The 22,066-nt window shown below is 35.7% G+C and overlaps 1 protein-coding gene and 1 pseudogene across 7 annotated transcripts in view; one reads left to right on the plus strand and one right to left on the minus strand.

The window, feature by feature from the left end:
- EPS15 (epidermal growth factor receptor pathway substrate 15) overlaps positions 1-22,066 on the plus strand; it is a 140,292-nt gene that overhangs the window by 98,946 nt on the left and 19,280 nt on the right. For 5 of the 7 annotated variants that reach the window (XM_070368074.1, XM_070368080.1, XM_070368075.1 and 2 more), the window contains 6 exons: positions 1,701-1,817; positions 2,052-2,142; positions 5,590-5,625; positions 6,866-7,002; positions 11,404-11,473; positions 15,733-15,816. In XM_070368074.1, coding sequence (XP_070224175.1) covers positions 1,701-1,817; positions 2,052-2,142; positions 5,590-5,625; positions 6,866-7,002; positions 11,404-11,473; positions 15,733-15,816 — 535 coding nt within the window. The remainder of the gene's footprint in view (positions 1-1,700; positions 1,818-2,051; positions 2,143-5,589; positions 5,626-6,865; positions 7,003-11,403; positions 11,474-15,732; positions 15,817-22,066) is intronic. The other 2 variants (XM_070368076.1, XM_070368079.1) reach the window with 1 other exon arrangement.
- Positions 15,825-16,905, minus strand: LOC138987283 (large ribosomal subunit protein uL6 pseudogene; annotated as a pseudogene).

The following is a 22,066-nucleotide window of genomic DNA, read 5'->3' on the forward strand; positions in this document are numbered from 1 at the left end:
TCATAATGTTGAAGACATTTATTTGTTTACTGTTTTTTTTTTTTTTGAGAATATCAGCTAATGCAAGAGTGCTGCTCTCCCGAATGAGAGCTACAGAGACAAAAGACCTTTAACCCCGTCTTCCGGCTGCATGCAGTCTAGTCCTGTAACACTGTGTTAAAAGGCAGTGATAAAGTAAATAGGGTATTCAGGTAGGACAACTTGGAGGAGGCTCAGAGAGGATGTCATAGGGAAGCTTTACAAGTGACCACTGAAGTGAGAAGAGGTTAAGCAGAAGAGAAGGTGGTACATTTCTGGCAGAGGAAACAGCATTAGCATAAGCATGTAATGGGAGAAAACATGCTGCACGGTATCATGAGAAGTTTTCTGAGGATGTTTTGTGATGGTGAGGGATGTATTGGTAGGAGATGAGGCTGTCTCCTGTAGGTTACCTGCATTACCTCTGGTACTTTTTATCAAGATGGAGATATCTGTGCCCCATTCCAAACTTGTTGAACTAGAGTTTCTAGGTTGGGCCCAGGTACATATGTTTTTTTTTATTTGGTACATATGTTTTTAAAAACAAATTCCGTAGGTGATGATGATATGTGCCTAGATAAAAATGACCACTTTTAGTTCAGAAAGGACCAAAGAGTAAGAAATTTGGATTCATCTTGCAGCACTGGGGAATTCGCCTTACTACAGTGAGTAGCCATTGAAGAATTTTTAAGCAAGAAGTGACAAGATTGAGTTTACCTTTTAGAAAAGCTGGATAAGGCATTCCCTGGCAGTCCGGTGGTTAGGACTTGGTCAGTGCTTTCATTGCTGTAGCCTGGGTTCAATTCCTGGTAAGGGAACTAAGATCCCACAAGGTGTAGGGTGCCACCAAAAAAAAATTTTTTAAGTGGATTATAGATTGGAGAATAGGATTGGACATACCGAGATATGGTGAGAGACTATTGGGGTAGTCTATGTGAGAATTGTTTTAACCTGGATCTAACCAGTAGCAGGAGGGATGATGAGAAGAATACAAATTTGATAGATACTAAGGATTTAAAATTAACAGATTTAATGTTATTTGTACAGGGCAGTCTTGAACTGCACAATATTCTTTTAAGCACAAAATGCAAATTACTAGGTTATCCTTCAAAGACATAGGATGGTATGAAATAGAAATTGGCTTTGCCACTTCTAAAGCCTTATTATCTACTGATCTAAATGCAGAAAGCAATGACGTCATTGAAGGATTTCTAACCAGAAGATCATGATTAGATTCCTATTTTAGATCTATTACTTTGGCTGCCCTGAGAAGGATAGATGTAGAGGACAAGTATTGCAGGCAGGAAGGCAGTTGGAATATTATTACTACAGTAATATGTACCAGAAATGATGATGCTATAAATGAATGATAGTGACAGTCAGGATGGAGAAGAATGGAAGAATTTGAGAAATAGATGAGAATTAGACTCTATAAGATTTGGAATCTAGCTAGGGGATGACCAGAGGGAAGTAGTTAAGGAAGAACTGGAGTTTTCTGACCTTAAGTGGTTTTGAGGCTTGGTGATATCATTTCCCTAAGAAATATTATAGAAGTCATCCAGTGAATGTATTCTGCTTATCTTTTAAAAATTTCTAGTAATTTTTGACTCTTGTCAGTTTCCTTTGCCAAGTAGAAAATATATTGTGAAAAATTAATATTTTGAAGGATTAATATTTTGTAGGCAAGAAGTAGTCCTGAAGTACTGCCTTCTTGTGTGACTGATGAAAATGAAGAGGTGACTGTAGCTGTTAATGAAAAAGTTTGTCCTGAATTTAATAGTGACAGATGTTCAAAAGAGGTAAAAATAATTCTATATTAATATGTAAATGTTCTTATCATTCTCTTCTCAATAGGGGTTATATACTATTTAATGCTAAGGAAAGAGAAAAATGTGTTAAATGGACTTTATGACCACAAAAATATTTGTTATGTTACCATCAGTTGATTTTTCAAACATGCTATTTTATTTTAAGATGTTACCTTTTAAAACTTTGGTTTCTAAAACTTTTTTTTAATTTAAAATTATTTTTAGGAAGATCCGTTTAATGTAGAAACAAGTTCACTGACAAATCCAGTTGCAGATTCACACTTGGATTTTTTCCAGTCTGATCCTTTTGTTGGCAGTAAGTACTCTTATATTTACATTACTAATTTACCAGAAGGGACCATATAAGAATTCGGGCTTCAGTTTTGAGAGCCTACTTGTTATAGCAAAAGTAGAAAAGAGAATGATGTTTTTATATGGTCAGACTTTAGTATTTGTCCTCTCCAGGCAACTAAATCCTGAAACTAAGCATTTGATTATGTTTTAGGAACCCCTGATTAAGAATATGTTTCTTGTTCAGAATAGAGACCCAAAGAAAGAGAAGAGATTGGGCAGTCTTAAGTCATCCAGCAATTATTTACCAAAAGTGCCAACACCATGCTTTTACAACAGAAACTATAGTAGTTAGTAGCTTCGATCCCTGCCTATAGTAGTTAGTAGCTGCCTAAAGTCTTATTGAAGAATCATAAGCTCAATAAATTAAAATACCTGATGTCATCATAAGCTATGTTAAATACCATTCGTGTTAAACTTCTTTTTATTTATTTCCAAACTCACCTTGTGAAACTGATATTAATGATTATAAGTTATTGCCTGTTCCCCTAACCCTCAATTCGCCCAACCACTAATCTATTTTCTGTCTGTATAGATGTGCATACTTATGGAATTATACACTATATGCATTTTTAAGTCTGGCTTCATTCATTTAGCCTAATATTTTCAAGGATTACTCACATTTTAGTATGTTTCAATATTTCTTCCTGTTTTATTGATGAATATTATTATATGGATGTACCACATTTTACTTATTCATTGGTTGATGGGCTGTTCGGTTGTTTCCACTTTTTTGGCTGTTTTGAATAATGCTGTTGTGAACACTCATGTACAAGTTTTTGTGTGAATATATATTTACTTTTCTCTGGGGTGTATATCAGATCATAGTACTCTGTTGAATCATTTGAGGAGCTGCCAAACTGTTTTCCAAAGTGTCTGTAGCATTTATATACACACACACACACACACACACATATTCCCACCAGTAGTATATGTGGCTTGCAATTTCTCCATACCTTTGCCAACACTTGGGACTATCTATCCTTTTAATTATAGCCATCGTAGTGAGTGTGAGGTAGTATCTTACTTCAATTTGATTTGTATTTCCTTAATGACTAATATTGTTGAACATCTTTCTCCGTGGTTATTCAGTTCAGGTCAGTTGCTCAGTTGTGTCCAACTCTTTGCAACGCCATGAACTGCAGCACGCCAGGCCTCCCTGTCCATCACCAATTCCCGGAGTCCACCCAAGCCCATGTCCATCGAGTCAATGATGCCATACAGCCATCTCACCCTCTGTTGTCCCCTTCTCCTCCTGCCCTCAATCTTTCCCAGCATCAGGGTCTTTTCCAGTGAGTCAGCTCTTCGCATCAGGTGGCCAAAGTATTGGAGTTTCAGCTTCAACATCAGTCCTTCCAATGAACACCCAGGACTGATCTCCTTTAGGATGGACTGGTTGGATCTCCTTGCAGTCCAAGGGACTCTCAAGAGTCTTTTCCAACACCACAGTTCAAAGGCATGAATTCTTCGGCGCTCAGCTTTCTTTATACTCCCAACTCTCATGTCCATACATGACCACTGGAAAAACCGTAGCCTTGACTAGACGGACCTTTGTTGGCAAAGTGATGTCTCTGCTTTTTAATATGCTGTCTAGGTTGGTCCTGACTTTTCCTTCCAAGGAGTAAGTGTCTTTTAATTTCATTGCTGCAGTCACCATCTGCAGTGATTTTGGAGCCCAGAAAAATAAAGTTTGCCACTGTTGCCACTGTTTCCCCATCTATTTCCCGTGAAGTGATGGGACTGGATGCCATGATCTTTGTTTTCTGAATGTTGAGCTTTAAGCCAACTTTTTCACTCTCCTCTTTCTCTTTCATCAAGAGGTTCTTTAGTTCTTCTTCACTTTCTGCCATAAGGGTGGTGTTATCTGCATATCTGAGGTTATTGATATTTCTCCTGGCAATCTTGATTCCAGCTTGTGCTTCCTCCAGCCCAGCGTTTCTCATGATGTACTCTGCATAGAAGTTAAATAAGCAGGGTGACAATATATAGCCTTGACGTGCTCCTTTTCCTATTTGGAACCAGTCTATTGTTCATGTCCAGTTCTAACTGTTGCTTCTTGACCTGCATATAGGTTTCTCAAGAGGCAGGTCAGGTGGTTTGGTATGCCCATCTCTTTCAGAATTTTCCACAGTTTATTGTGATCCACACAGTCAAAGGCTTTGGCATAGTTAATAAAGCAGAAATAGATGTTTTTCTGGAACTCTCTTGCTTTTTCCATGATCCATCGAATGTTGGCAATTTGATCTCTGGTTCCTCTGCCTTTTCTAAAACCATCTTGAACATCTGGAAGTTCATGGTTCACATATTGCTGAAGCCTGGCTTGGAGAATTTTGAGCATTACTTTACTAGCATGTGAGATGAGTACAATTGTGCGGTAGTTTGAGCATTTTTTGGCATTGCCTTTCTTTGGGATTGAAATAAAAACTGACCTTTTCCAGTCCTGTGGCCACTGCTGAGTTTTCCATATTTGCTGGCATATTGAGTGAAGCACTTTCAGAGCGTCATCTTTCAGGATTTGAAATAGCTCAACCGGAATTCCATCACTCCCACTAGCTTTGTTCATAGTGATGCTCCTAAGGCCCACTTGACTTCACATTCCAGGATCCTTATATCTTCTTTGGAGAATGTTTATTCTAATCATTTGCCCTTTTTAAAATTGGTTGTTTGTCTTTTAATTATTGATTTGTAGGCGTTCTTTACATATTCTGAATATAAGTCCCTTGTCAAACATATGATTTGCACCTATATTCTTGTGTTCAATGTTGTCTTAATTTTGATGCAGTCTTATTTATTTATTTATGTTTTCTCTTGTGCTTTTGATTTCATGGTGTGAGATAGGGGTCCAACTTTATTCTCTTGCAGGTGGATATCCAGTTGTCCCAGCACCATTTGTTGAAAAGACTATTCTTTCCCCCATTGAATTGTCTTAGCACTCTTGTCAAAAATCAAATGATGATAAATGTGTAAGGATTTATTTCTAGACCCTTCAATTCTTTAAGCACTTTTTTTTTTTAACTTCAATGAAGCCTGGTATTTGTTTCTGAAGTGTTGATGGCAATACCCATCCAGTAATCCTGTGAAAAGTAGACATTTTCTTAGTAAAATTCTTGTCCTCAAGCCTGTGTTTTCCCCTCCATGTAATCTGACCTTGTGGTCAGGAGGTAAGTATAGTTGGCTCTGATTCAAATTTGCCTCTTTTATGAGGTGTATTAATGTTCTTCCCTTATTAAAATAGTGATACTTATTAGTATTCTAAATATTTCCTAAAGGTGGACAGCATTCATTGTCTTACGTACTTTGAGGGAGAGTTAATGAAACAAACTTTGCTTTTGTTTTGAAGTTACTCTTTAAGTAATGGTGCCACAGCAGTAAATACTGTGATTTTGATTTCTGCATATTTCTTTTATCACAGGTGATCCTTTCAAGGATGATCCTTTTGGGAAAATTGGTTAGTGTTTTATTGAAGTCCTTCTTAGCTTTAATTTAATTCTTCTTAATTGTAAGCTTATGTTAATATTTATGAATGAGAGATCACAGTTAGGTAGTTTTAGGAATGGACTTCCTTTTTACTCAGTTTTAAAATTGACCTAAGGCCTCACTAAGATGTATGTACCTGGCATTTTCAGAGAAAAAGTGACAGATACTTATGAATTTGCTTAGTAAACTGTTAGCTATACTTTATAAAAAATAACATTAGTGCCTATACTTTGATGCTTTTAATACATCAGATGATTCTTTGATGCTTTTAATACACTTCTTATTAGCCAAGGATTAGATAAATAAAATGATCTACATTACTATAGGGTTTAGAACTTTTTCCCCCCCTACAATTACATCCTATTACAGATCTTAAATAACTACTGTGTCAGACTTTTTAAGATTCTTTCTCTGGGATTTTCACAAATCTGGTGTGCCATTTAGTTATGGTTCCCAAACCTATTCCAAACAGTTGGCTGTTATCATTGAGCCCAGAGAGAGAAATGCATTTAGAAATTTTTGTTGTTTCTTTGCTTCCCTGGTGGCTCAGATGGTAAAGAATCTGCCTGCCATGTAGGAGACCCAGGTTCGATCCCTAGGTCAGGAAGCTTTGTGGAGAAGGGAATGGCAACCCACTCCAGTATTCTAGCCTGGAGAATCCCATGGACAGAGGAGCCTGGTGGGCAGAAGTCCATGGGGTCGCAGAAAGTCAGATATGACTGAACGACTAACACTTTCACTTACCATTCCTATGTGTTCTTTTTTTCTTTCTTCTTAGTTATAATAGCATAGAATAAGGATCTTAAAAATGGGATCACTTGATATTATGTGCTAATTTAAAAAATCAATTTATTAGGTGAAAAACTCTTATCAAAACCACAAAGAAAACTGTGATCCTTTCCCCACCCCCAAAATTAGAATCACCAGGTTAGAGGAAATTATTTAAACCTAGCATATAGGCAACATTGTGTAATAAGTGTTGGAGTTATTGACTTGCTTTGGATGAATAATGAATAAGTAGGAAAGAATGTTAATTAAAACTACTTAACTAGATATAACTGTCTATACAGTTTTATGACCCAGATAAGTAAAGTACCTGACTTAGACTCTACAGGAGTCAAAATGCCTTTTAATTAACGCAGTTGTCATTGGTGACAGGAAATTTAGAGTAATAATTTTTTAATCTCTCATATTTGTGTTGTTTTTTTTAGATCCATTTGGTGGTGATCCTTTCAAAGGGTCAGATCCATTTGCATCTGACTGCTTCTTCAAGCAGTCTTCTACTGATCCTTTTGCCACTTCAAGTACTGATCCTTTCAGTGAAGCCAGCAATAGCAGTAACACATCGGTGAGTAGGAGGGTTAAAAAAAATGTTAAATGGACCACAGATGTTCTAAGTGAGTTTCTTTTTTTCTTTTATAAGAGCAGACAGTTTATTGTCTGGTGAAATAACAAAATCATTACTCATTGCTAGATAGTGAATTTTTTGAGGGTAGGAACTATATCTTACAAAAAATTTAGTACACATGCCCTGGCTGTACTTTGGTTCAGTGATCAGTAAATATATGTTAACTTCTGTTTAATGGTCAGAGAAGAGGTAGGGAAAGAGACAAATGTGGAAAAAAAAGCAATTTACCAATAGTAAAATCATATACTATTTGAGTCATCTTTCAAAACTGAAAGATAGAAATAATTCAGTAAGTACTCACTCTAGACAAGAAAGTTGTTTGCCAAACTGCCACTAACTCCTGGGAATGAGACTCATACCTTTACCTTTCTTGTAAATCCTGTCCTTCCACATGGCAATATAAGGCATTTAGATAACAAGCAAAGGACTTACTGGCCTACTATATTTTATCTTTAAGAAAATGAGTATACAGTGGATCTTTTGTATTCTGTCTACAAATAGATGAGTTAAGTGAGTTTCTTGAAATACACAATGATGAAAGAATTCTCTTGCAGATTACTTCTGATGGGCGATATAAAAATTTCAGTCTTATCGAACCTATCTAGTTTTTGGTTCAAACTGGCATTTCACACTGTGAGCACCCACTGAAATTGACAGAATACTCATGTCATCCGAATACTCATGTCATCCAAATACTAAGTCTGCCCTTCAAAGGACAAAATATTATCCCATTGGGGATTTAAAAAATAAATGATTAAAAATCCATAAGCCAGTAAAGCATTTTGAAAATATTTGGTATACATTATTGAAATAATGAAATCAATTTAAAGAGAACAGCATTGATTTAAAAAAAAAATCATTTCTGTTATTTTGTGGACACATCTAGAGTGTTATTCTTATAAAGTTGTATTAATTCCCACTAAATGTCAGACTCTCCTGATAATATACATAGTACAACAATTACTATTTAATAACCACTCACTATGATCCAAGTACTGTTGTGGGCTTTATATTCATAGTTTCTAATCTTCACGTCAGTCTTACAAAGTAGGTGTTGGTGTCCCTATTTTAACAATAAGAACACTGGAACTCAGAAAAATTAACTAAGGTCAGACAACCAAGTCTGGAGGCTTTGAAAACAAAATCTTTATATTAGGATATTTAAACACATGCAAAATAGAGTAACATAATGAAGTATTTTAACCTCTGTGTATCTATAGCCCAATTTCAATAATTATCAATGGTTTTGGAGAGGTTTTTAATTTTTTTTCCTTGTTCGTTTGGTGTTTTTAAGTTTTTATTTGAAGGCTTATTTTTTGAGACAGGGTATTTCACAGCTGTAAGTAAACCAGATCTATAAAGGATCAGTTGTTGACAGACATGTGAAGCAGAAATTTTGTCTTTTAATACTCTTAGATTAAGAGAACTTCCTTAAAAGCGTAATTGATTATTTTAAAGGTAATAAACTTTGGTATTCCTGAATTGCTTCCTTACTGTATTCAGTAAAGAACTACTTGGCCAGCAACTGATTTTTTCCACTGTTGTAAAACTAAGCAAATGCCTCTGTAACTGAATATTTGTGATTTCCACAGGCTACTGGATACTCTGTGTTCCTACAACACTCAGTTTGTAGTGTGGACCCATTTGCCAAATTCTTCTCAAATTGCCTGCAACCTGAGTTCTTTCCCTCTCACCTTATTGTAGCCTCTTGTTATCTACTCTTATTGTTTAAAAAGCAAGAGGCCAAAGCAACTCTTCCTAATTTAAAAATAAGCATGTTTCTTTTCCTCTCCCCTGGTGAAATTTTTCTACCATTCATTCTACTAATTTGTCCCCTTTCGGTTTTTGAAAGCAGCAGTGCCCTAGCTGACAGCTCTTAATTTCTCCATTCAAAACTGTAAACTAAACACCAAATTGGCAATATAATAATAGTTAAACATTTATCTAATCTCTTCTATGTGCCAGGTATGGTGCTAAGTTCTTTTCATGTATTACCTCATTTAAGCATCACAATAATCCTATGAGGCTCATGTATCATCCTCATTTTAAAGATAAAGTAAATGAGAGGTTATTATGTGTAAGTAAGTTAGTAAGTGACAGAACTAAATTCAGACTCTATCTGACCAAAATCTAAGGTCCTCACTACTGTAGTCTAAGATTCAGACTCATTTTTTCTTAACTACAAACCCCTGCTTTTGGTCATCTTTCTTCTTTTCAAATAGGCCTCTGTTAATGCCATAAGATATGAATCTCTCCCCACAAGTCTTTTTTTGTTCCTTCAAAGATGGTCTCTTTTCTCAGAGGGACATAATTTTAAAAAAACAAACCAAAACAAGTGCCATTTTCTACTGTCCTAGCTAGCATATGGTAGCTACATGCTAAGTCATACTGTGAAAGGAGGGAATGGATGGCTGATGTAGAGAAGAGAGAATTTCAGTGATAGATTAGGTTAGGCGACCTTATAGGAGGATTTGGAACATTAATTATAAAATCACACCATCTGAATTTTAGTCAGGAAAATTACTTTCGTATATTAAATTGCCTAATTACCAAACTGAACATAATATATAGAGAGTTTTGTGGGTGCTTGCTCCTTCGTAGGCTGCACAGTCCATCCTGTTCCTCTTGCTGTCTCAGTGCCCTTTTAGGGTAAGTGCACAGTCACTAGTGGTAAAGAACCTGCCTGCCAATGCAGGAGACATAAGAGACCCAGGTTTGATCCCTTGGTCAGGAAGATCCCCTGGAGGAGGGCGTGGCAACCCACTCCAGTATCTCCAGTTCTCTGCCTGGAGAATCCCATAGACAGAGGAGCCTGGCAGGTTACAGTCCATGGGGTCACGAAGAGTCAGACACGACTGAAGCGACTTAGCACTCATGCACAGTGTATGATAAAGGAATAGAATTAAACCTGACACACATATAGGCCTACTTTTTTTCTCTCTCTCTCTCTCTCTCTGAGATGGTAAACAAAACTACAAGCTGTTTAAAACCAGGTCTGTTAGTTTTTCCTTCTCTCACAGTTGGGGGAGAAGCATTAATAGTTGGTGACTTGTGTTATCATGTCAGTGACTGTCTCACATTGGTATTTTAATTATCGTATTAGGAACCATGGAGAGTTACTTTGCTATACAGACCAGCTTGATTTTTTTTTCCCCCTTGATTGCTGTTTATTCATTTAGCAGATAATCAGAGTATAAGCTAATGTGTTCATTTTATAAAAATGTAAGTTAACCATCAGTTAAAATTTTCCGTTCTAAAAGCATCACTAGTTGTTCTTTCTGCAAGTAATTTTTTTTAACGGATCCTCTTTTATAAAAAGAGAATATACTGTAAGTCTCAATGAGCATTGTTTCTCTCTTATCCATTACATCTGTATTACTTGAGTTCTGTAATATCCTTTGAAGTTCAGTTGTAATACCTAAGTTCTTGATGATTAGAAGTAGATTGTGTAATACAGATGACATTGATACTCATGAGTCAGAGTAGGAGATAAATATTCCAAAACTGTTTTTGTCCCCCTGTTATCTAATTGTATGCCAAGACTTTTAGCTGGCCTCTTAAAAAGAACCTGATGCCAGAAAGTTCAGTTACCTTCCTAGATATACATTTTGTTTGACTGTGATTTAAAACCAAGCTGAAGTAGGAAGATAGTTCAGTAGTCAGAATCTCTGGCTTCTATAAAACATTACAAAGTCCTCACTCTTTGTAGCCATTCACACTTAACATTTGCTCCAGATTTTTTACGTGGCTTATTATTTAAAGTGGCTGAATTTTTTTTTTAGAAAGCATTCTCTCTCTCTCTCTCTCTCTCTCACACACACACACACACATTAACATTAGAGGAAGTTGGGTGAAGGGGATATAAGGTCTTGTGTTATCTTTATAGCTCTTCTAGAAATCTACATTTATTTCAAAATGAAAGTTAAAGAATAGTGTGCATCTAAACAAGTAGCAAAATTATGAAGGAAATAAATGGATACCAATGCCAGGGTAATAATAATCTTTACAGAGGGGAGGGATGGGATTGTGATTAGAACAGGCACATGAAGACTTTTGAGATGTTGGCAGTTTCATAGATGTTCACTTGATACCTTTTATTAAGTGGTTCATAATGTTCCATACATTTTTCTGAATGTATGTTATGTTTTACAGTAAAAAATTAGAAAATGATATGAATCATTTCAATAAGATTGCAAATCAGTAGGGGTAGACATTTTTCCTAATGCCTTGTGTTTCTTAATTAGTTTAGAGTTTGTGAAGAATATTTTCTTTGGTGCGGCAATAAAGTTTCAGCTATGAAAAGTTTCCTCTCTCAATCATGACTGTGTGTGATTTGTTTAGGTAGAAATGTTAAAGCACAATGATCCTTTTGCTCCTGGTGGAACAGTTGTTGTTGCAGCAAGCGATTCAGGTAAGGAGATAATTTTCTTTGAACAGTAAACATCACCCTTTCTTTCAATTTCTTTTTTTTTTTGGTCTTTATCAAATATATTCTCCTATTTACTTGCTTATGGTTTTAAGATTATTGCATAGTTATTAGATTGGTACAAAAGTAATTGTGCTTTCAGACCCTGAATTTTAAATCATTTTAACTAGGGTCAAAGCTATGGTTTTTCCAGGAGTCATGTTTGGATGTGAGAGTTGGACCTTAAAGAAGGCTGAGTGCTGAAGAATTAATGCTTTTGAACTGTGGTGTTGGAGAAGACTCTTGCGAGTCCTTTGGAATACAAGGAGATCAAAACAGTCCATCCTAAAGGAAATCAATCCTGAATATTCATTGAAAGGACTGAAGCTGAAGCTGAAGCTCCAGTACTTTGGCCACCTGATGCGAAGAGCTGACTCACTGGAAAAGACCCTGATGCTGGGAAAGATTGAAGGCAGGAAGAGAAGGGGCAACAGAGGACAAGATGGTTGGATGGCATCACTGACTCAATGGACATGAGTTTGAGCAAGCCCTGGGAGATGGTGAAGGACAGGGAAGCCTGGTGTGCTGCAGTCCATGAGGTCTCAAAGAGTCAGACACAAATGAACGACTGAACAACAACAGTAACGGGATCAAACACACCTGTATTAATCAAAATAGAAGCTATTAAAATCAACACATTTTTGCCAATGAGAAATAAATTTTATTCCTAAAGCATAAAAATCCGTGCTTCAGGATTTGACAGACTTTTGGAAAACATTTTCTGCATCCTGCTGGTTGTGGAAGCATTTTCCCTGTAAAAAGTTGTTGAGATACTTGAAGAAGTATTAGTTGGTGAGAGGTCAGGTGAATACGGCAGATAAGCCAAGACTTCATTGCCCAATTTGTTCAATTTTTGAAGTGTTGGTTGTGTGACGTTTGGTTGGGTGTTGTCTCAGAAGAAATTGGGTCCTTTTATTGACCAATGCCAGCTGTAAGTGTTGCAGTTTCCCATTCATCTCATCGATTTACTGGGCATACTTCTCAGATGTAATGGTTCGGCTGTGATTCAGAAAGCTGTAGTGGATCAGACCACCAGCAGACCACCAAACAGTGACCATGACCCTTTTTTTGGTGCAAGTTTGGCTTTGGGAAGTGCTTTGGAGCTGCTTTGTCTAACCACTGACCTATTTGTTGCTGGTTGTTGTATAAAAATCCGCTTTTCATCACACCTCACAATCAGGTTGAGAAATGATTCATTATTGCATAGAATAAGAGAAGACAACACTTAAAGGTGGTGATATTTTTGATTTGTGGTCAGTTCTTGAGGCACTCGCTTCTTGAGCTTTTTCACCTTTCCAGTTTGCTTCAAATCCCAAATGACTGTAGAATGGTCAACGTTGAATTCTGGGGCAGCGTCTTGTGTAGTTGTAAAATGATCAGCTTCAATAATTGCTCTCAGTTGGTTGTTGTCAACTTCTCATGGCTGGCCACTTTTCTTGTCACCTTCAGGGCTCTTGTCTCCTTTGTAAAACTTCTTGAACTACCAGTGTACTGTATGTTCATTAGCAGTTTCTGGGCCAAATGCATTGATTTTGTGAGTCGTTTCTGCTGCTTTGACCCATTTTTGAACTTAAATATGAAGATCGCTCTTATTTGCTTTTTGTCTGACATCATTTTCATAGTCTGCAATGCATCTAAAATAAACAGCAAGTAAAATTTATTAGCAAAAAGCATAAAACAGGAAATATACATCAAAATGATATATAGCATAATCACATTTATTTAAGAATGTATTCCAATATCAAATGGCAAATTTCAACAGTATTAAATCGCAATTACTTTTGCACCAACCTAAATATATCCTATTATGTTCTACCAATAAAAACAATGGTGTTTGTATATTACTTTCCACTTTCCTTTTTTTAATATATATTTTAAAGTATTTTATTTATTTATTTTTTAATTTATTTATTTTAATTGGAGGCTAATTACTTTACAATATTGTATTGGTTTTGCCATACATCAACATGAATCCTCCATGGGTGTACACGTATTCCACTTTTCTTATCATTTATTATCTCATTTACTGTTTGTGTTAAAGAGCTTAATATGTATTCTAGCAAATGTCAGTAAAACCAATAAAAATGTTTTTTTGTTTTATAAAAGACAGTGTTCCTTGGCAGTTTCAAAGTCAGTATTGATTCTTATGGATCGTGACCTAAATTTAAAAATTAGTGGCTTCCCATGTTAGCAAAACTCCCTTGGGATTTCCCATGTTTTTCCAACAAAAATATTATAGGAAAAAAAAAAGAGAAGGGGGAAGGAACTTAAAAGTAAAAACAAATTTAAGGAGCCTATCACATAAATAATATGTGTAGATCTTGCTTGTACTTGATTTGAATAAATCAACTAAAAAAAGATTTATGAGATGAAAGAAATTTGACAGATTGACATTAAGAAATTTTTTTGTTTTTTAAGATGATATGAAAATGGCTATTTTAGTTTTGTCTTTTAAAAAACAGTCTTCAGAGTTCCCTGTCAGTGCAGTGGTTAAGACTGCATTTCCACTACAAGGAGCACAGGTTCAATCCCTGGTCAGGGAACTAAGATCTCACATGCTGCATAGCATGGCCAAAACCAGAGAAACTAAACAAGTCTTTATGTTAGAGATACATTATGTCAGATTTAGAGATTAAGTGATTAAATTGGGGTTTGTGTCAAAATAATCTTGTGGAGTGAATAAACAAATGTGTTTAGGAAATAAAGTTGCTAAGTACTAAAGCTAAGCAATAAATACATGAGGGTTCATTATACTAGCTTTTTATTTTTATCTGTTTTGAATTTTTCGTAATGAAAGAGTCTTGGCCTTTTAACACACCCCAAGTATGTCATACTTTTATTTATTTATTTAGGCTGCACCTTGTAGCATGTGGAACTTCCCAGATCAAAGATTGCACTCGTACCCCCTGTAGTGGAAGTGCAGAGTCTTAACCACTGAACCACCAAATAAATCCCATATTCCCATTTTAAAGGTCAGGAAAGTGAAGATAGGAACATTAAGTAACTTGGTCAAGATTTACAGTTTTATTAGATTTGAACTATAAAGCCAAGATTCAAACCTATGTCTGATAGAGTCTAAAAGCTTTTTCAACTAAGTAACTGTTTCTTTCTCTCTATTCAATAGTTATTGTCTAGAAGAGCAGGGAATTAGAAGTAGACTCAAACATGTAAATACTTCAGTATCATGCTAAAAATAGGATGCCTTATTTTTCCAGATGAAAATACAGTGAGTTATTCAGTGTAGAAATTTGCTGATTGTGACAAATTGAGGATTATGAGTGTAGAGAAAGATTAGTAAGAAATGCCTTCACAATTTGAATTTCTTGTGCAAATATCAAGATGAGATTTAACAGTGTGCATTTTTTGTTTTCAGCTTGAAGATTAACATCCAACATAAGTAATAAAGAATGTAAAAAAGCAGATATGTAGAAAAAAAGATCTAATGTAGTGCTGGGTTTGGATTTAACCCAAAATTTAGAACTACAGCAAATAAGATTTCTGAAAGGCTTATTGTAACAAAAGTGGTCAAATTGTATCTTTTTAAAATACATGTGCTCTTTTAGAGTCTCAATTTTGAACTGATGAATTAATGTATTGATAGGGATATTATATGATAAAGGATAACCTAAGAGAATAAAATGAAAGGTTAATACATTTTAATTAACTCTTGATTGCCCACACTGAGGAATGGTAAGTGCCATGAGAATTCATTAACGCTGCAAGCATTTAAAGAAAAGGGAGATGGCCTCCCTTTAGAGCAACTCATGAATGATTTCAGAGCAGAAGATGGCCTTTGTGGTATGCCTTGAAAGAATGGCCTACATAAGTAGATATGGGAAGAGTAGTTAAAGCATAGAGAGTAACATGAGTGAGGAATGGATGAAGGACATATGGTGCATGTTCAAAGAAAAACCGACATTTTGATAAAGCTTACTTACAGATAGAGGAATAATCAGGTTAAATAAGGCTAAGGTGGTAGATTGATCTCACTGTAGGTTTCTGTTGCCTCTATTGGTCTTCTCTTTGATTTCCAGTTCCTGGCTCATTTCCTGTAAAGTGGTAGAGTAAATGACTATAGTAGACTGGAAGTGGGCTAAGGTTTGTTGTTATCATCATCATGGTAATAGATACCATTTACTGAGCACTTGGTTAGTTCCAGCACTACATGTGCTATTTTCTCATATTTTATCTTGTTTAATTCTCAGAGCAACTACCTGAGGAAATTGCTGTTACGTTTATTGTACAGACAAGGAAAACCAAGAAACGGAGAGATGAAGCCATTTCACAAGGTTAAGGAAGTAGTAATAGATGGACTCACATTCAGATGATGTCTCTAGTTTTCCACCAACCTCTTTGGTCCTTCCTTCTCTGTCTCTTTTCTAATTCTTCTCTTCTCCCCAACTTCTTTATGTTGCTCTAGGTCTTAGACTCTAAACTTATCTTCTCTGTCTGTATTCCTTGGGGTTCTCATCTGGTTTTATGGTTTTACATACTCTCTCCATGTTGATTTCTAACTCTAGCCACACTTTTTCCCATGAACTCCAGACACCTGTATCCAATTATCTATTGACATCTCCACTCAAACATCTCATAGATACGTCTAACACAACATGTCTAACACCAAACACCTAATCTTCCTCCCCAAACCTGCTTCTCTTGAATCTTTCCCCATCTTTTTTTCCCCCTCAAATCAAAAGACTTTTTATTGCCTCTTAAAAACATTACAGTTGAGTCCATAGAACCATCTGGCATCTTGCTGTTTCTGCAGCCAGACCACTCAGATCTTATTCATCAGCCTGCTGAACTGTTCCTTTTTCAGAAACACAGATACCATACAAAATTTTTCTGATATCCTTGTCTTCAACTGTGGAGGCTTGCTGAATCAAAGCAGACAAATTTGACACAAGTTCATTATCGTTTGCTTCAAGAATCATCTCATCTTTCTGGGATTGACATACTGAACAAGCAGCCCCTGGCCTCATCCGAACCCTTTGGATATAGTTTTCACCCAGAAAATTTCAGATTTCAGCAAGAGAACCAGTCTCCTCAGTAACAACGCTGATGGGGAAGTGGACATACACAGACCTCATCTTGTAACAGAAGCCCAATATAACACCCTTGATCATGCTCTGACTACAGATCCTGTGAACAGTTGCCAGTTCCTTTCTGTTTCCCCACCATATGTCAGCCCAGAGCCTCTTCCTTTTCTTTCCAAGGAGACTGAGTTCTACATTGATGTGATTGAAGGGTACCTCTTGGGCCCTTCACAATAACTGTCTGTCCTTTCAGAGTAATGTCAAAATTTTTTCTGGAATGTTGACAGTCTGCTGAGAATGGTCTTCATTTTCACAGTAAATGCAGCAAAAAGCTTTCCCCATCCTCAGTTCAGTTCAGTTCAGTCACTCAGTTGTGTCCGACTCTTTGCAACCCCATGAATCGCAGCACGCCAGGCCTCCCTGTCCATCACCAACTCCCGGAGTTCACTCAGACTCATGTCCATCGAGTCAGTGATGCCATCCAGCCATCTCATCTTCTGTCGTCCCCTTCTCCTCCTGCCCCCAATCCCTCCCAGCATCAGAGTCTTTTCCAATGAGTCAACTCTTCGCATGAGGTGGCCAAAGTACTGGACTTTCAACTTTAGCATCATTCCTTCCAAAGAAATCCCAGGGCTGATTTCCTTCAGAATGGACTGGTTGGATCTCCTTGCAGTCCAAGGGACTCTCAAGAGTCTTCTCCAACACCACAGTTCAAAAGCATCAATTCTTCAGCACTCAGCTTTCTTCACAGGCCAACTCTCACATCCATACATGACCACAGGAAAAACCATAGCCTTGACTAGCCGGACCTTTGTTGGCAAAGTAATGTCTCTGATTTTCAATATGCTATCTAGGTTGGTCATAACTTTTCTTCCAAGGACATCTTTAACATTGCTAAGACCTAAAATCTTAGAATCATCCTTGGTTCTTTTTTTTTCTCTTACTCTGTCTCTAACATATCAAGAAATGTTACTGATTCTACCTTCAAATTATATATAGTAAAAGTCTTACAATGGCCTAAAGCTTTCTCATAATGTCTCATTGTTATTACCTTTACTCACTCTGCTCCAATCACACTGACCTTACTTTTGCTCAAGAAACAGGCTCATGTTCCTTGGGCCCTTTACTCTTAGCTGTCCCCCATTCCTAGGATGATTTTTCTCCATATATCCACAGGATGATCTCTGTTACCTCTAACAAATCTTGGCCAAAATGTCACCTGATCATCTAGCCCAGCACTCCCACCATAATGTTCTCTACTCCTTCTTACTGTATTTTGGCTTATTACCTTCTAGTGTACTAAGTAAATTTCTGTGTTTTTCTCTTATTTATCTCCTCTTCCTTCCTAAATTTTGGCGTCCACAGGAACTTGAATCTTTTTATTCACTGATCTCTCCCAAGAACCTTAAACCATACCTGGGGACTTAATATTACTGAATGAGTGGGTGAATCAATTACTGTTCTCACAGAGCATATGAAAGGAGCCCAGTGGATGAGAATTTTTATTTGGGGAGAGGGGCATATTGTTCACTTTTTTTCTGATAAGTGGGTATTTTAACATTGTGGTGAAAAACACATGATATAAAATTTACCATTTTAGCCATTTTTAAGTATACAATTAGTGATATTAAATACCTTCACATTATTGTGCAACCATCACATCCATCTATCTAAAGAATTTTTTTCATCTCCTAAAACTGAAACTATACCAGTTAAACAAGAACTCCCCATTTCCCCTTCTTACCAGGTCCTGGCAAACACCATTTACTTACTGTGTTTATGAATTTGACAACTCTAAGTCCCTTATAAAAGTGGAATCATATCGTATTTGTCGTTTTGTGTATTGGGCTTATTTCATTTGTCATAATTTCCTCAAGGTTCATCCATGTTGTAGCATGTATCAGCATGTATCCTTCCTTTTTAAGACTGAATGATATTCTGTTGTATGAATATGCCACTTTTTGTTTATATATTCCTCCATCAATAGACACTTGGTTTGCATCCACATTTTGACTATTGTGAATGATGCTGCTATTCATATAAGTTTGCAAATACCTAATCAAGTCCTTGGTTTCAGTTCTTTTTAAGTATTTACTAAGAATTTCTCAATCATATAGTAACTCAATTTTTAATTTTTTGAGAAGCCATCATACTGTTTTCCATGTTTTACATTTCCATCAGTAGTGCACAAGGATTCCAGTTTCTCTACATCCTTGCCAACACATATTACTGTTTAAAATAATAACCATATTAATGGTGTGAAGTGGCAGCTCATTGATTTGATTTGCATTTCTCTAGTGAATAATGATGCATATTGGCCATTTGTATATCTTTGTAGCATCTATTCAGGTGCTTTGCCCATTTAAAAAAATCAGTTGTTTGCTTTTTTGTTGTTGCAGTGTAGGAGTTCCTTGTATTTTGTGGCTATTAACCCCTTATGAGATATATGATTTGCAAATATTTTCTCCTGTATCATAGGTTGCCTTTTCATTCTGTTGATACTGTCTCTTGGTGCACAGAACTTTTTAATTTTGACGTTGTCCAGTTTATGTAGTTTTTCTTTTGTTGCCTATGTTTTTAGTGTCCTATCCAAGAAAATATTGCTAAATCCAATGTTGTGAGGTTTTTCACTTATGTTCTCTTCTAAGAGTTTTTAGTTGTAGGTCTTACATTTAGGTCTTTCATCCATTTTGAGTTAATTTTACTTCATTCTTTTTCATATGGCTATCCCATTTTCCCAAAACTACTTTTCCTTTCCCATTGAATGGTTTTAACATCCTTGTAGAAAATAATTTGACTCCATGTGTAAGGGTTTATTTCTGGGCTCTCTATTCTGTTCCATTTATCTAAGTGTCTTAAGACCAGAACTGTTTTGATTACGATAGCTTTGTAATAAGTTTTGAAATCAAGAAATTTGAGGCCTGTAACTTTGTCATTTTTCAAGATTGTTTTCGCTATTCAGGGTCCCTTGAGATTCCATTTGAATTTTAGGTTAAATTTTCTGTTTCTGCAAAAGAGTGTCATTGGGATTTTGACAGTGATTACATTGAATCTGTAGAGTGCTTTGGATGATATTAACATCATAACAATACTGAGTCTTGCAGTTCATGAATGTTGTCTGTTTTTCTCTTGATCTGTATCTACTTTCTTTCAGAATGTTTTATAGTTGTCAGTATACAAGTCTTCCTTGGCTAAATTAATTCCTAAGTATTTTATTCTTTTTGATGCTATTGTAAATGTCATTGTTTCATTAATTTCCTTTGCAGATTGTCCAGATTATCAATATATGGAAATGCTATTGATTTCTGTGCATTGATTTTGTATCCTGCTACTTTGCTGAATTCATTTATTCTAAAGTTTTTTTTTTTTAGGGTTTTTTGCATGTAAGATAGTGTCATCTGAAAACAGATAATTTTACCTCTTCCTTTTCAGTTTGGATGCCTTTTTTGTTCCTCCTTGCCTAATTGCTCTGGCTAGGATTTCTGTGTTGAATAGAAGTGGTGAAGGTGAGCATCCTTGTCTTGTTACAGATTTTAGAGAAACAGCTTTCAGTCTCTCACCATTGGTATGATGTTCACTGTTGGCTTTTCATATGTGGTCTTTATTATGTTGAAGTAGTTTCCTTTTCCTAGTTTGTTCAGTGTATTATCATGAAAGGATTTTGAATTTTGTCAAATATATGCTTTTTCTGCATCAATTGAAATGATCATCTGGGTTTTTTTTCTTTATTCTGTTAATGTAGTGTATCACATTAATTGATTTTCCTGTGTTGAACCATCTTTACATATAAATTGAGAGTCTGTATCTTCGTCATCTGCAGTCTAGCTGACATCTTGATTTGAATGAGAATCTTAGAATTAAAACTGTTTAGAGTTGAGTGGGCAATATGTTCCTTGTGTATGGGGCTGAGTTACACAGACTAAGAAATATCAGAGGTCTGAATGTCTTTTTTCTTTTTTCTTTCTTTCCACAGCTATATAGGTCATTCAAACTTTGTTTTTGCATTTTTCTCATTTAATCTTTATAACAATTATATGGGAGGTGCTATTCTTTCTCTCTTTAATAATGAGGAAAATGGGACTCAGGCCAAACAGTTTGCCCTGGGTCACAATAGCTGTCTCAGTGCTCAGTTTCTAACCCATGTCTTATTTCAGAGCTCATGATGTTAATCATTTTGTTACCATGCCTCTGCCTTATATCTTCTCATCCAGCTCTGACAATACAAAAATTGGAGTAGGGTGATGCCACAGATTTTTTTTTTTCTCTCAAACTTATATTACTGCCTTTGTTAGAGCTGAGGGAATCATAGACATGCTCTAGACCAGAGTTTTCACATTATTTTTCATGAAACCAGCTTCCAGAGGGGTCTTTAGGGAGTTGGCCGAGTCTAGTTTCATTATTTTTAAAGTGTCTCTGAATTTTTTAAAACTGCAGTTTAATTAGGTATATGCATTCAGATTTATTCCGGACCAGATTTTAACATATTGGAGTGCATTGTAATATCAAATTAAATGGGTTTTGTGTAAACCTATAAATAAACATTTATTTAAACCACTATGAGATTACAAGACTCTTGTTTAGAAATGAGCTGCTTTCTTGGATGAATAATGTTTTTCAAATAGAACAAACAAAGCCAAGTACAGAAATAAGTTTGATCCCTGACTTAAAACATTTGTGTTAATCAAAATGGCTTCATTGTTCTCATTGTCATTGTGATAAGTAAATGTTATAAATTTAAACTTAAAAAAATTTAGAGTTAATTCTTAAAATTCATCTTACTTGTTTCATATATTGGAATTCCATTTAAGATTTGAGAATTATTATCTGGTCTGATTCCTTAATATATGGAAGAGAAGCTGAGCCCCAGGACTACTTACTAGTTTACTTCTGAATCCCTGTCCATTGATCTTTCTGCTGTGTTATCCTGCCTCTTATTTACTAAATAATAAAAATGAAAAAATTAAGATGTCTTTGGAACCCAGAATTTGATGAAGGATCCTGAGAGCAAATGAAAAAATGTTAGGTTAAAAAAATGAAAGAATTTTGTAAGAATCTTATAAAAGGTCCATAAAAAGACTTTTTAGGGTTGAGGGAAAATAATTGAGACTTCACCCTTACTGGGCTCTTATTTCAACAATGATAACAAAAACTAATTAGGAAAGAAGTGGATTATTTGAAGCAAACACAGGCAGTGACTTTGGAGATTATCAAGCTTTTTGGTCTCAGGATCCTTTTTAAAAATGAATGAAGACACTCAAAGAACTTTTGTTTTGGGGATCTTATTTATCAGTATTTACTGTTAGAAATTAAAACTGAGAAAAATTTTAAATTCATTTAAAACAAAAATAATAAACCCATTACATATTAACATAAATACCATATTTTTAAACAAAAATAATAACTCCAAACCAAAAAAAGAAAAATATTGTGAGAAGAGTAGCATTGTTTATATATTTTTGCAAAGCTCTTTAGATGTGTGGCTTTTGCTGGATCTTCATACCTA

Source organism: Bos mutus, chromosome 3, assembly GCF_027580195.1.
Source record: "Bos mutus isolate GX-2022 chromosome 3, NWIPB_WYAK_1.1, whole genome shotgun sequence".
Classification (NCBI taxonomy): domain Eukaryota; kingdom Metazoa; phylum Chordata; class Mammalia; order Artiodactyla; family Bovidae; genus Bos; species Bos mutus.